This window comes from Gastrolobium bilobum, unplaced genomic scaffold (genome assembly GCF_033153095.1).
Source record: "Gastrolobium bilobum isolate Gb01-03AN ecotype WA unplaced genomic scaffold, APGP_CSIRO_Gbil_v1 utg27758, whole genome shotgun sequence".
Classification (NCBI taxonomy): Eukaryota; Viridiplantae; Streptophyta; class Magnoliopsida; order Fabales; family Fabaceae; genus Gastrolobium; species Gastrolobium bilobum.
Window position 1 is genome coordinate 50118 of NW_026895348.1, and position 12075 is coordinate 62192.

The following is a 12075-nucleotide window of genomic DNA, read 5'->3' on the forward strand; positions in this document are numbered from 1 at the left end:
GTGATACTATTGGACACAGTATGTAGCAACAAATCAATGTATCCAAAAAAAAAATGCATATATTAATTTAGGAACGGATCCACTTACCACCAAAAAAAGTTTACAACTCTTATAACCAATTTAATTACCGTTGATTTCCATCAATCTAACGGTTATAATTTATTGAAAATTAATAACATTTATTGTGTCACATTTATTAATTTCCAATAAATTATAACCGTTAGATTGATGAAAATCAACGGTGATTAAATTGGTTGTAAAAGTTGAAAACTTTTTTGGTGGTAAGTGGATCCTCCCCAATTAATTTTAAGTTTTCAAAAGAGTAAAATATTTTATTATTTTGCTCTCCTTATTTTAATTTTAGATATTTTTAATATAAATAATTTTTTTTAAAAATGTGAGTTAATTTATTATATTATTCTTTACATTTAAGTTACACATGTGTTTTTTTAAAATTAATTTTCCTCCTCTTCAAACTTAAATATTTGCTTTATTTTTTTTAATATTTTCTTAATCTTATCCTTATCCATTTTTCAATATAAATGCTATTCATAAGAAAATACAATAAAAAAACATCTGATAAAGATTTTTATTTTTTATTTTTTTTGTATGAAACATATATATACACACACACATCGTCCAAAACAAATTCTTCTAATCTAATTGCAATAACAGTAATCTTTAGCAATACCATAATCTCAATCTTTTGTTAGATATTCTAGTCAAAAGTAGATGAGGTGGCATATGCATTTTAATCAAGAGGATTTGATTTATTTTTTAGTACTGTCAATGAATAGCTGGATGCTTTATAATGCTGTGATGAGAAAGCATCCGTATATACCAAATTTGCACTGATCTTGGTATATTATATGTAATTGGTAAGAGCGTAAGACAGAGGGAAAGAATAAATAGAAATAAAAAGAAGTTGAAAATGTTTAAACTTTTATTCCTTCAAGCTTAAGAGAAAGAATCAAATGTTATTTTTAATCTCTTTCAGTTTTCATATTAAATAACTATAAAATTATGGGTTTTCATTTTATCCTTTAACATAACACAACAAACTTTCCTACACTCACAACATTTTGTAGGGTCCACACTTTTTAAAACAAAACAATAAATAAAAAATTAAGACACGCAAAACGAATCTCTATAACATTACACAATCACTTTTCCTACAACATAACTCTTATAAAACCCTAGAATTATTTATACATCCTAAGTTGTTAACTAGTTCATTTTTCCTCCTCCCATTTTCGATTATTTCATGCAGAACCTCACAGACATACAGAGCCTCACACTTTTTATCTAAAATTGAAGTGCAAGTTCTACCAAAGTCCTTGTGAGTTGACTAATCTTTGCGTTGGTGGAGAAGATAATGCTTGAATTAAGGGCGTTCATCAGCATCCCCAAACCACTGAATTTGAAGACAAGAGTATTTTAAATCTTAAGGTGCTTCTCTTTATTCTCCACCATTGTCTTTTCATTTGTATTTGGTGTGTTGTCCTTGTCGTCAAGGATAATTGAGAGCACTTTGTCATCCACAAATATTATTTTATGCCAACCTAATATCTTCTTTTGAGCAAAACCAATTGATTGATATCCCTATAATCCCTAGGCATGCTTTCTAATTTTCCTTTGCATCTCCTTTAAATTTGAGCTTTAGCGTCATATGAATTATTAGTTGAGTCATTACTAAGGATATTTTTTCTGAGTAATGAAAAAGCAGCAAGTTGTCTTTAAAGGTATTTGAGTTTAATAAATTACAGCAAAAATAATGTTACAAAATCCATGAATTTGTAGTCTAGTAATTAACATTATTTGTATAGCGTTTGACACGCAGATAAAACATAACTGAATAAAATATGAGGAAATGGGATGGAAAAGTTTCATTATGTTCTATTTAGTTATATTTCTTTTAGTAAAACTATGATAATAAATTTTATTAGTTTTATGTTTTATTCTATTTTTATTTAATACTCGCCAAATATAAAGTAAAACTTTAGGTCTTGTTGTTGTATTCTAACAGGTTTACGAACATACTCTAAGAGATTGTGGTATTTAATATCAGTTTTAATCGACATATACTTTATTGTCCAATTCTTCACCTAAATTTCCAATAGAATTTCTCATCTGATTAAAAAAAAAAAGCATTTTGTTATAAATAAAATATGGGTATTCTAGAAAATTTTAGTTTTTATTTAAAGGATTGTTATAGACTCATATATGAGGCTCATCTATTGATAAGCTCAACAAGAGACAATCCAAATATAAATCAATTACAGTTAAAGAAATGTATTCAATCAAAGATACCAATCATAATACGACAGTATAATATATGGGCTTGGGTCATTCACAATAGTACTGGAGGTCCAGCACTCAATACTCACGAGTAAATTCTATAAATAAAAAGTAAAATATGCAGATACACACGTTCTCTGTTCTCTCTCTTACCGTCACGGCATACACACACCACTTTTCTTCCGTGTACAGTGATCTGCTTGACTCATCAAAGATATCTAACTCATAGATACTTCAAAAAGGAACGTCAAGATCCAAAAGCAAAATACTAGCCGCCGTTGAGCTAGACATCTTTCTCTCTTTCCACAAAGGTCAGCCTTCAACTATTATCCTATTTTATAAGTCATTGCACTAACTTTTTAGACTGAATGCCCCAACAAAAAGCAAAGTGGTCTCCCTTTACCTTTTTGGTTTGAATTTATAACTAAGGAACACTGAGTATGCTTTTTTGCAATGAAACTGTCTATTTCAGTATTTTCTTTGGGGATTCCTCTCTAGGGAATTTATTGTTCCCTGCAAGCATTTTGCATTAAGATACCAAGCTGCGCATATCATGGGTCTCATGCTTCTCAAGAAGTTCAGCCTTCTCTTCCTCCTCATTTCTGGATCACTTTTATCAACTACTTCTTTTGCAGGTGGTTCTTTTAATTAGGTCTTGTGTTACACTTTTGGTGCCAAACCTGGTTACTTACATTGTAACATGGCTAAATTAAAATCGAACGAGCTTGAGTGCATATGAACAGAGTTCGATATATTAGACATTGTCGTATATCGCTTCATATTCTATTCACGTATGTCAATAACAATGGCAGTGCTTGGCTTAACCTGAATTTTCTTGGGGAATGAAATTTGATGATGCTTTAATTTATTACTATTAAATCTTTTGGTTTGATTCCATGATTTTGGTTTAATTTATATATCTCAACACTTCTAAAGTTAAGGCATAAGCTAGATAGCTTTATTCATTCTTGTGCACGTTAAGTACAGGCCCTGAAATCGTTGGACGACAGTAATTTTTTTTTACCTTGTCTGTGTTTAATGAGTTAGCAGGTCGACGATCAGAGTTAATCAATGACTTGGCTGCAGATGTGTATTCAAACCAAGAGGAGGTACATGACGTAGCCACCATTTATTCATTTTCCTTTTTAGCATATCAGGCTCTAGCTTATATATGCTTATTTGCATATGCAAGAAAGAGCTCTCTGAAGATGATAGTTAAAATATCCATTTATTACTATACTTTTTATAAAAAAATTTCATCAAAATATTTGTACCAATATTTCAAACGTTTTTATGTTTTTATTATTTTTTTGTGTTACGATTTTACATTTTATGATTTTTTGTCCCTCTTCCATTTCTACATAAAATCTCATTTTTAACAACATTGATCTTCACCCCACTTTAACACACAATTGGAAAAAGAAAACTATAAATTATGAAATTAAGAACAAGCTATTTGCTATATAATTCATGTATCTAACTCTACTTTGTATTTCCTCCTCGCTTTTGTCTCTTATTTTTTAAGCCTTGTACCTAACAATATGGTGCAGAAATCATGAGCTAACCACATCTAATGCGCCTTTCTATTTGATGGAACTTGTGAAACGGAAATTTCGATCATAAATTCAATGGGCAAGTTATATTTACAAACTTTTTTGTTTACAAACTATACTATCTTCTTTCGAGAGAACACTAGTCACACTATCTTCTCCCGGGATAACATAATGCAGTTTGCAAAAATTTGTAAAAAAAATTATAAACAATCTTTCCCCTAAATTCAATATTGTACCAAGAATTCTTGAGTTTTTGGGCTAAGAATACAAAACTGAAAGCCGATATAGCTTTCTGTCAGAGAGATATAAGATATAAAATAATTAATTTAGCTACAGCTAATGCCTTAAGTTTTGGGCTAAAGTGACGCTTATCATAGTATCAGAATTTCAGTGACGATCCTCGCCCCTACTTTCAGGTGGAATTAAAAAAAAAAACAAGGCAGACTCCAAAAGTCCAGCACAAGACAGACCAATAATAGACTTGTGTCATATCCACACTTCAAGCTCAAAGTATTCTTAAGTGAGAGAATTTGTTAAAGAAATATAAAATCATTAATTTAACCTCATCCAATGCTTTAAGGTTTTGGATTGAGGTGACATTTATTATTTTCGATTTTTCATTTTCCATTCTCTAGCTTCCCATATATATTTCAAGTTTCTAATTAAATTGTTGCTTATATATATGCTTGCTTAATTTGCTAGGGAACGCCAAGAAAGCCACTGAATGAGGAAGAAGTAACCATCATCCACGAGAGGCTTCTAAGGGCTAACGCAAAAGACTATGGAAGATATGATCCATCGCCAACTCTATCTAAGCCTCCTTCCAAGCTCATACCCAACTGAATTGATGTTTAAATATAGGGGAAGGTTTATAAATTTTTTTATAAATTACACTAAATATGATATATTTTTTATTAGTGTATGATCGGTCAGATATAGTGTAATTTGTAAGAGTTTGTAAACAAAAAATTTATAAATATAATCTTCTCCTTAAATATATATTAAAAGGTTGGCGGCGAAGTGGAAATGTACTATTGGAATAAATACCATAAATATCTACTTTTTATCTTAATACATAGAGCAATATTCATATAAAGAGAGAGAAAGAGAAAAATATTTAATCTTTTCTAATCAATTTCACGGTGTAACATAAGAGGTAGGATATTCATACTACCAAATTTTTTTACTACCATTTTACTACTACTCTAATCACTATTGGATTAGAGGAAAAGTTGAATGAAGAGAGAGAAAAGAAAAATAACTTTTGAATCCAATAGTGATTAGAGTGGTAGTGAAGTGATAGTAGAAAATTTTGATAGTATAAATATCCTATCTCGTAACCAATTTTTTATTGGGCTTTCGTTTGGTCCTGATGCAGCAAATTTTTTTTTCCTACAACAAAAAACGACAAGTAAAATAATAAAAATAATAATTAAAAGAGACAAATTTTATTTTGTCGGTAGTCTTGCATGATAGGAATCTTGTTCCTGTAACATAATTGTTATTAATCCCTTCCTTTTTTTTCCATAATAACACCCCCGCCCCCTCTTTTCACTTTCCATATTTTCGTTTGCGTTTGTAGTCTACTACCAATCACAGCTTCAAAAATGTATCTCAAACTAAATCTACTCAAATTTTGAATGTACACCTGAAAGAGATAGTGAAAATGTAAAAAATAAAAAAGCACTCAGCCATATCCACTTCCAATTGTATATGGCAGGGGCAGATTCTTTCTTGGAAACAAACAAGGAAAACTATAAAATTTTGTCAATTGCACACAAATCTTTTTAATGACAAACTATTCTTACCTCTCGCATTTTCTATTATACAAATATTTTATCTATTTTGAAAATTTACACAAATATCTCCCGACTCAAACTGCGTTTCTTTTTCTCCGATTGTCTAGTTGTGTCAACGAAAGAGTTTCCCTCCCCATTAATTTGTTGCCCACAAACTCAGAAGTTGACCTTAAGTTGTGATTTTTTTTTTTATTTTTTTGGATGAATAGGTTGTGAATTTTTGAGCTTGTGTACAACGCATGCAATACGACTGATCGCTGCCTCCTAGTTCCTTCGCTTTTGGGCTTCTTTGAATTATTTTAGCTCTGAGGCCCATAAAAAGTAGTGCTGCATTTTCTCGTAAGGGCGTAGGACGAGTTCCATTTTTCGTACAATACCTGCAATTCTTTTAGGAAATGTTGGTTCAGGTGAAATTTTATTTTACTAAAGAAATGTAATTATCAGGGATGTGCAAGAAAAGTGAGTTAGATAGATAAATTTAAAAAAAATTGTTTAGTTGGATCAAATTTTACCAGAAAAATTGAGTGAAATTCCTGAATCTGTGTTTGATTGGTGATAAAATATTGACGAGGAAACATATTAAAATTACAAAAAAAAACCCTTTTAAAAATGACTCTATAACTGCAGGGGAAACATCAATAAGGTTCACGTTCCTAGCTATTTCTCCACATATGTTTTGGATCTGTGACTGTAATCTGAGAACTCCCTTCTTTCTTTGTCTTGTTGCCCTTACTGTTCAAGTATTGATGATATGGCTTCAAGCTCTTCCTTGACAGTTGCAGAAGTTTTTTTGTGGCTGTGAAGTTATAAAAATTATGCAGAGGAAGTTAATTTAGCATTTAAAAATTTAAATGCATCTCAAGCTTAGCATCAGACAAGGCTTGAAGTAGCTGTGCTCTTTCATCTTACTTCCGTTTGTTTCTTTAGTACCATTTTGGGTTTTAGAACATAAAGATTGTGATCTACATATGCAAGCTGTGGCCGATGTGTGATGTATTGTGAAAAGTTGTTTGCTCACGTGTGAGGGGTATTCTTGTCACCGTATTATACCACTTTATTAACTTATTCGATTTTTTCAAGAAATTCCACGTTCCAAGTTGCTTTTATCAACCGTGGTTTTGATCCTTTTTAACAAGTAATGGTCGATAGCTAGGCAAGTGAGAGTGATGAGTAAAATTCATGATATCTTTCTACCAAACGTGAAGAATTGACAATGCCAGAATCACTTAGCTAGAAAACTTTTCAAAACTCCTGAACCAAACACCCATTTCTTGTCTACCTTCCTTTGACAATATATATAAATATATGTGTTCATTCTTTTTACAGTTAATGTAGATAATTTATCTATATTGAGCCCAAAACGATATTATTTTAAAGCAGAAATCAAGGTATTTTTATAATTATAATTTATTTCAGGGTTGTAATAGTCTTTATCATTATAAGTTTTTAATTTTTCAACTCAAAACAATGTCGTTTTGAAAACGAAAGTATATAACTTATCTACATTCACTTTAAAAACATTAAAGCCTAAATATATATATATAAGGTTCGCTTTTTCTACGGTCAATGTAGATAACTTATCTGCTTACCAAAAAAAATTGAGCCCAAAATGACGTCTTTTTGAGGCAGAAATCAAGGTATTTTTGTAATTATAATTTATTCAAGGTTATAATGATCTTTTTCATTATATTTTTTTAATTTTTCAACTCAAAACGACGTCGTTTTAGCAGCGAATGTAGATAACTTATCTACATTCACTTTAGAAACATTAAAGCCATATATATATATATATGTAAAAAAAAATATGAATTTGAGCATCACTCTATTACAAATAAAAAAACTCAAACACCTCACTTGTTAGCATAGGTTAGTATGGTTATTAATAATTCGTTAGATGATTAGTTAAATACTAATTTATAAATCATATTATGATCCTGTTTCTTATTTTATCAATTTTCAAATTCCAATTAAGTCATTATCTTTATCTCAAAGTTTCTTTTTATATATATGTTTCCCGACACTGGTTGTTTTTAAACACAGTACAACATGGAGGCCATCATGTTCCTACTATATATGAAGCTTTAGCAAATGATTCAGTAGCCCGAAATGATGGATCATGTAGGGTAGAGCGCGTCGGGTCTTATTTAAGCCTCACATAAGTTATGAGATTCACAATTATTGTGTCACTCTCATTTCCCTATGATCCTTCAATCAAAGTTGGGCCTTCTTCAAACAATAATATACAAGCATCTGCACATTAGTTTGTGTTTAATTAATGGAAAATTATACTATCATGTTACATGAGATTTATCTCTCATATAAAAAAATGCATTTTTTTTTTATTAAAACTTGGCAGACCTTATTTTATTTGTCTCACAATATAAGGTAACACCTCTCGTATTACATGAGAAAAATAAAGTCTTTAATTAATTTACCAGTAACATAATACCTATTTTCCACAGAGATAAAATTTTAGCAGATTTTGCTATTTGGAGGGCATGGTTTAGGGCTGATGGGCTTTTTTTGGGGCAAAAGATGCTTTTTTTAAAAAAAATAAAAATAAACATTTTTACTACAAAGTCTGTTTGGAAGTTTGTTTTAAAAAATATATGTTATAAAAAAGTCAAAAAAAAATTTAAAACTAAAAATTTTAACTTCTAAAAAATGTAGAAGTCAAAAGTTAAATTTTTTTTTAAAAAAAATTAATATTTTTTTAAATGTAAACAACTTTAACTTTTATAAGAAGCACTTAGCAAGAATAAAAAATCTTTTTTTTTTAAGTTCATCCAAACAGATACTTAACTTATGGACTAGCCCCAAACTTGGCACTTCCCTTATTTTTTCTTTTCTTTTTTGTCTTAGAAACACGATATATATAATGTGTCATTGATGTTTGATGCTAACTAATATACATGAAGTATGATCTTTTGATATTAGTGTCAAATTTTAAATTTGACACCTCATTTGAGAGTCATTAGATCAAAAAAGATTAACAACTCTGATTTATAAGCAGGTGACGTCATTGATCTTTTTTAATCTAACAACTATAAAATGAGGTGTTAAATTTAAAATTTGACACTGGTGTCAAAGGATCCTACCCCAATATATATATATATATAGGTAAATATTTCTACAGCCACTTTAGATAAGGTCATCTACAGCAATCCAAAAACTACGTCGTTTTGATTAATGAAGGGTGTTTATGTAATTTTAGGTGAATTAATGAAAGGTATTTCCGTAATTTTGTTTATTTTTTTATCATATGCATTTTACTGAAACACCTTTCATTAATTCACCTAAAATTACATAAACAACATTCATTAATCAAAACGACGTAATTTTTGAGGTAGCTACAGATAACCTTATCTTAAGTAGTTGTATAAATATTTTTTTTCCATATATATATATATATATATATAGATAGGATCCGTTTACAAATTTTTTTTGCAAATTACACTAAGTACGACCGGTCGTACACTGCATGATTAAAGTAGGACCGGTCGTACTTAGTATAGTTTATAAGAGTTTGTAAACAAAAAAGTTTGTAAATATAACATGCCCCGTATATATATATATATATGGATTATATTTATCTCATTCAACATGAGATAACTCATCTTCCTACACACACATAACAAAAGTGGATCACATCTTTATTTTGTCTCTTTCCATTCATTTGTGGGTCTCCCTTATTATTTTGTTTCACTCACATAAGATAATTTATCTACATCAACGTAAGAAAAATATTTTCATATATATATATATGGTAAAATTATTTCTGCAGCCGCTTTACATACAACAACGACAGGTGTATGGTTATGATTCCTCACATTTAATGCTTTCATCCAGTGTTATAAAAATCGGATCGACCCGGAAACCAGTGAACCGGTCATGTAACCGGTCTGGTTTTCATATTGGACCGATCATGTTACAGAATCGGTGTGACCCGGTGCGACCCGGTCGGTTCAACCGGTGACCCGGCTCGGTCTATAAAAAAACTAATTTATTTTCATCAAATAGTATCTTCTTTTTTTTACTTCAAACACAAATGGTTTATTTTCTTTTGAAATATTGGAGTGATTTGTAGCTTATTTTTTTTTATTTTTTTTATTTTTTGATAACAATTTGTAGCTTATTAACTTATATAGATTATGTACCAACAACACTAATATTATCCTGATTTTGAAACATGCAGGGAATTTTGATTTAATTTATAGTTAGAGATGTCGTTTACTAAACCTAAAACACTAGTATCACAAATATTATTTGTTTGATTGATCTTTTGTTGGACAATGATGTATACTTTATTATTTTCATGTTAAAATATTTGAAATTGGTATCATTTTTTTACAAGTATTTAAGTATATTTATAGTTTTTAAATATAAATTATAGATTTATATATACTTACCAGGTCATGCGGTTGAACAAGTGACCCACTGGTTGAATCAGTGACCCAGTAACCCAGTACCTCGACCCATTGCTTTCATTTTTTGTATGGTTATGATTCCTCATATTTAATGCTTTCAAATATATATATATGGCAAGAATTTGATTGTTGCACGTACAGCAACTGCAGAAATGTAAACCCCTATATATATGTATATATTATATTAGGGAAAAATATTTCTCAAGCAACTTGAGATAAGTTTATCTCTGGCTATCCCAAAATTACGTCATTTTATTTTTTTATTTCCTTATATTAACTGATTCACCTTTGAATGATTATGATTTCCTTTTTCTCTCTCTTCCTTTATCACCATTGATCCATATTTGTACGGTTATGATTTAGTAGCCGGAGATAAGATTATCTCAATCAGCTTGAGAAACGATAAGCCCATATATATATATATATATATATATATATATATATGGGGCAGGATTTTGACATCGGTGTTAAAATTCAAAATTTGACATCAAATCCTATCCGTTGATTTTCGCCAATCAACGGTTATCATTTATTGAGAATCAAACTTATTAATTAATATTAATTTTCAATAAATGATAACCGTTGATTGACGGAAATCAACGAATAAGATTTGATGTTAAATTTCAAAGTTTGACACCGGTGTCAAATGATCCTATCCCTATGTATATATATAAAAGGATCTTGTAGTGCTTCTTTTTTATGATAACATATAATTATGTAAAAAAATCATATAAAATATCTGAAATCCACGAATTTAAAATAGAATCTCCAATGAATTTGGCCTGGAATAACTGTAAGGGTGTAAATGAGTTAAGCCCAGCCAAAATTTAACTTAAACAAGCCAAGCTTATAAAAAATATTTAGTTTGGCTTTACTCATTAGCTTAGTACGAGCTAAATTCTAGGCTTGCTTGGCTTGTTTATAAAAGATTAAAGGCTTGGCTTGAGCTTGACTTGACTAATTTATAATTATAAAATGTATTTTTTCAAACTCACATATGTCTAAATGTTGAGACTACAAATGCATCAAATTATATATTCCTTCGTCATAGAAAAAATAACCATAAAAATCACTTAGTCTATATGTATTTTAAGATCGAATAATGAGTTCCATAATTTCTTCTTCAACATTGAAAGCAACCACTGCTTAATGAAGAGTATGAAGTGTATAAATTTGATTACTTAATAAATCAAGAGAATGTGCGATCGGCGCCGCTTGCAATGTAGAAAAGAAAAAAAAAAAAAACCCTATGACGACTTCACTACTAATAGAATAAGCTGTCAAAACTTATTATATTATAATCTTCAAAAAAATAATAGAGAAAGAGTACCTGAGTTTTGTCAGTTAGTTGTGGAGTTAAAGGTAAAAAAAAGTAAGGTTACAAAAATGATTTAGTGATATAAAAATATATTATTTATTATAATAATATATCAGATCAGCTTACGGCTTTCAAGTCAAGCCTCATTAAATTAGGCTTAAGCTTCTTTGTTAAATAATTTTTTTTTAAAACTTGAATTTATTCTATTTATCAAACAAGTCAGGTGAAATTATTTACCAAAAAAAAAAAAAACAAATCAAGTCAAATCAAATTTAAAACAAGCTAAATTTTAAATCTTTAATAAGCTACTCGGCTCAATTACACCGCTAGGTATAAGATTATCAGCTCTTATGTCTCAACTTTTGTAGTTAATGGGCTCTTTAATGGTATGTTTTACCTAATTCCGAATTAAAAGTGAATATATGGTTTACGAAAACCTAATTATAAGATGGATTAATACTTGGCGTCTCTCACCAACGCACGCCACCGCTTAACAGTTGACAGCGACCAACCTATACGTGGCAGTGACTCAACCACAGTGAATAGACATTTATCACCTTCATCTTTCAACAAATAATGAATTAAACGGGACACGTGGGAGGGTATATTTGGCAATGCAACACAGTTTAACAAAAGGTTCACTCCATTTTCCTTCCATTCTACCCAAAAGTAAAAAGACA

General features: G+C 29.8%; 1 protein-coding gene across 1 annotated transcript; it reads left to right on the forward strand.

Moving 5' to 3' along the window:
• The first annotated feature begins 1322 nt into the window (after positions 1 to 1322).
• LOC133306693 (protein CASPARIAN STRIP INTEGRITY FACTOR 1-like) lies at positions 1323 to 4707 on the forward strand. Its single transcript, XM_061507055.1, has 5 exons — positions 1323 to 1449; positions 2528 to 2609; positions 2771 to 2933; positions 3346 to 3407; positions 4554 to 4707. Exons 3-5 carry the CDS (start codon positions 2852 to 2854, stop codon positions 4692 to 4694), a joined length of 285 nt encoding a protein of 94 aa, XP_061363039.1. The 5' UTR covers positions 1323 to 1449; positions 2528 to 2609; positions 2771 to 2851; the 3' UTR covers positions 4695 to 4707.
• Positions 4708 to 12075: the final 7368 nt, after the last annotated feature.

Bases quoted from the DNA above. Each gene is read 5' to 3' on its own strand.
- LOC133306693 (XM_061507055.1), top strand. From the start codon at position 2,852: ATGGGTCTCATGCTTCTCAAGAAGTTCAGCCTTCTCTTCCTCCTCATT. The intron at 2,934-3,345 runs GTGGTTCTTTTA...TTAATGAGTTAG, and splicing joins ATCAACTACTTCTTTTGCAG to CAGGTCGACGATCAGAGTTA. The intron at 3,408-4,553 runs GTACATGACGTA...TTAATTTGCTAG, and splicing joins TGTATTCAAACCAAGAGGAG to GGAACGCCAAGAAAGCCACT.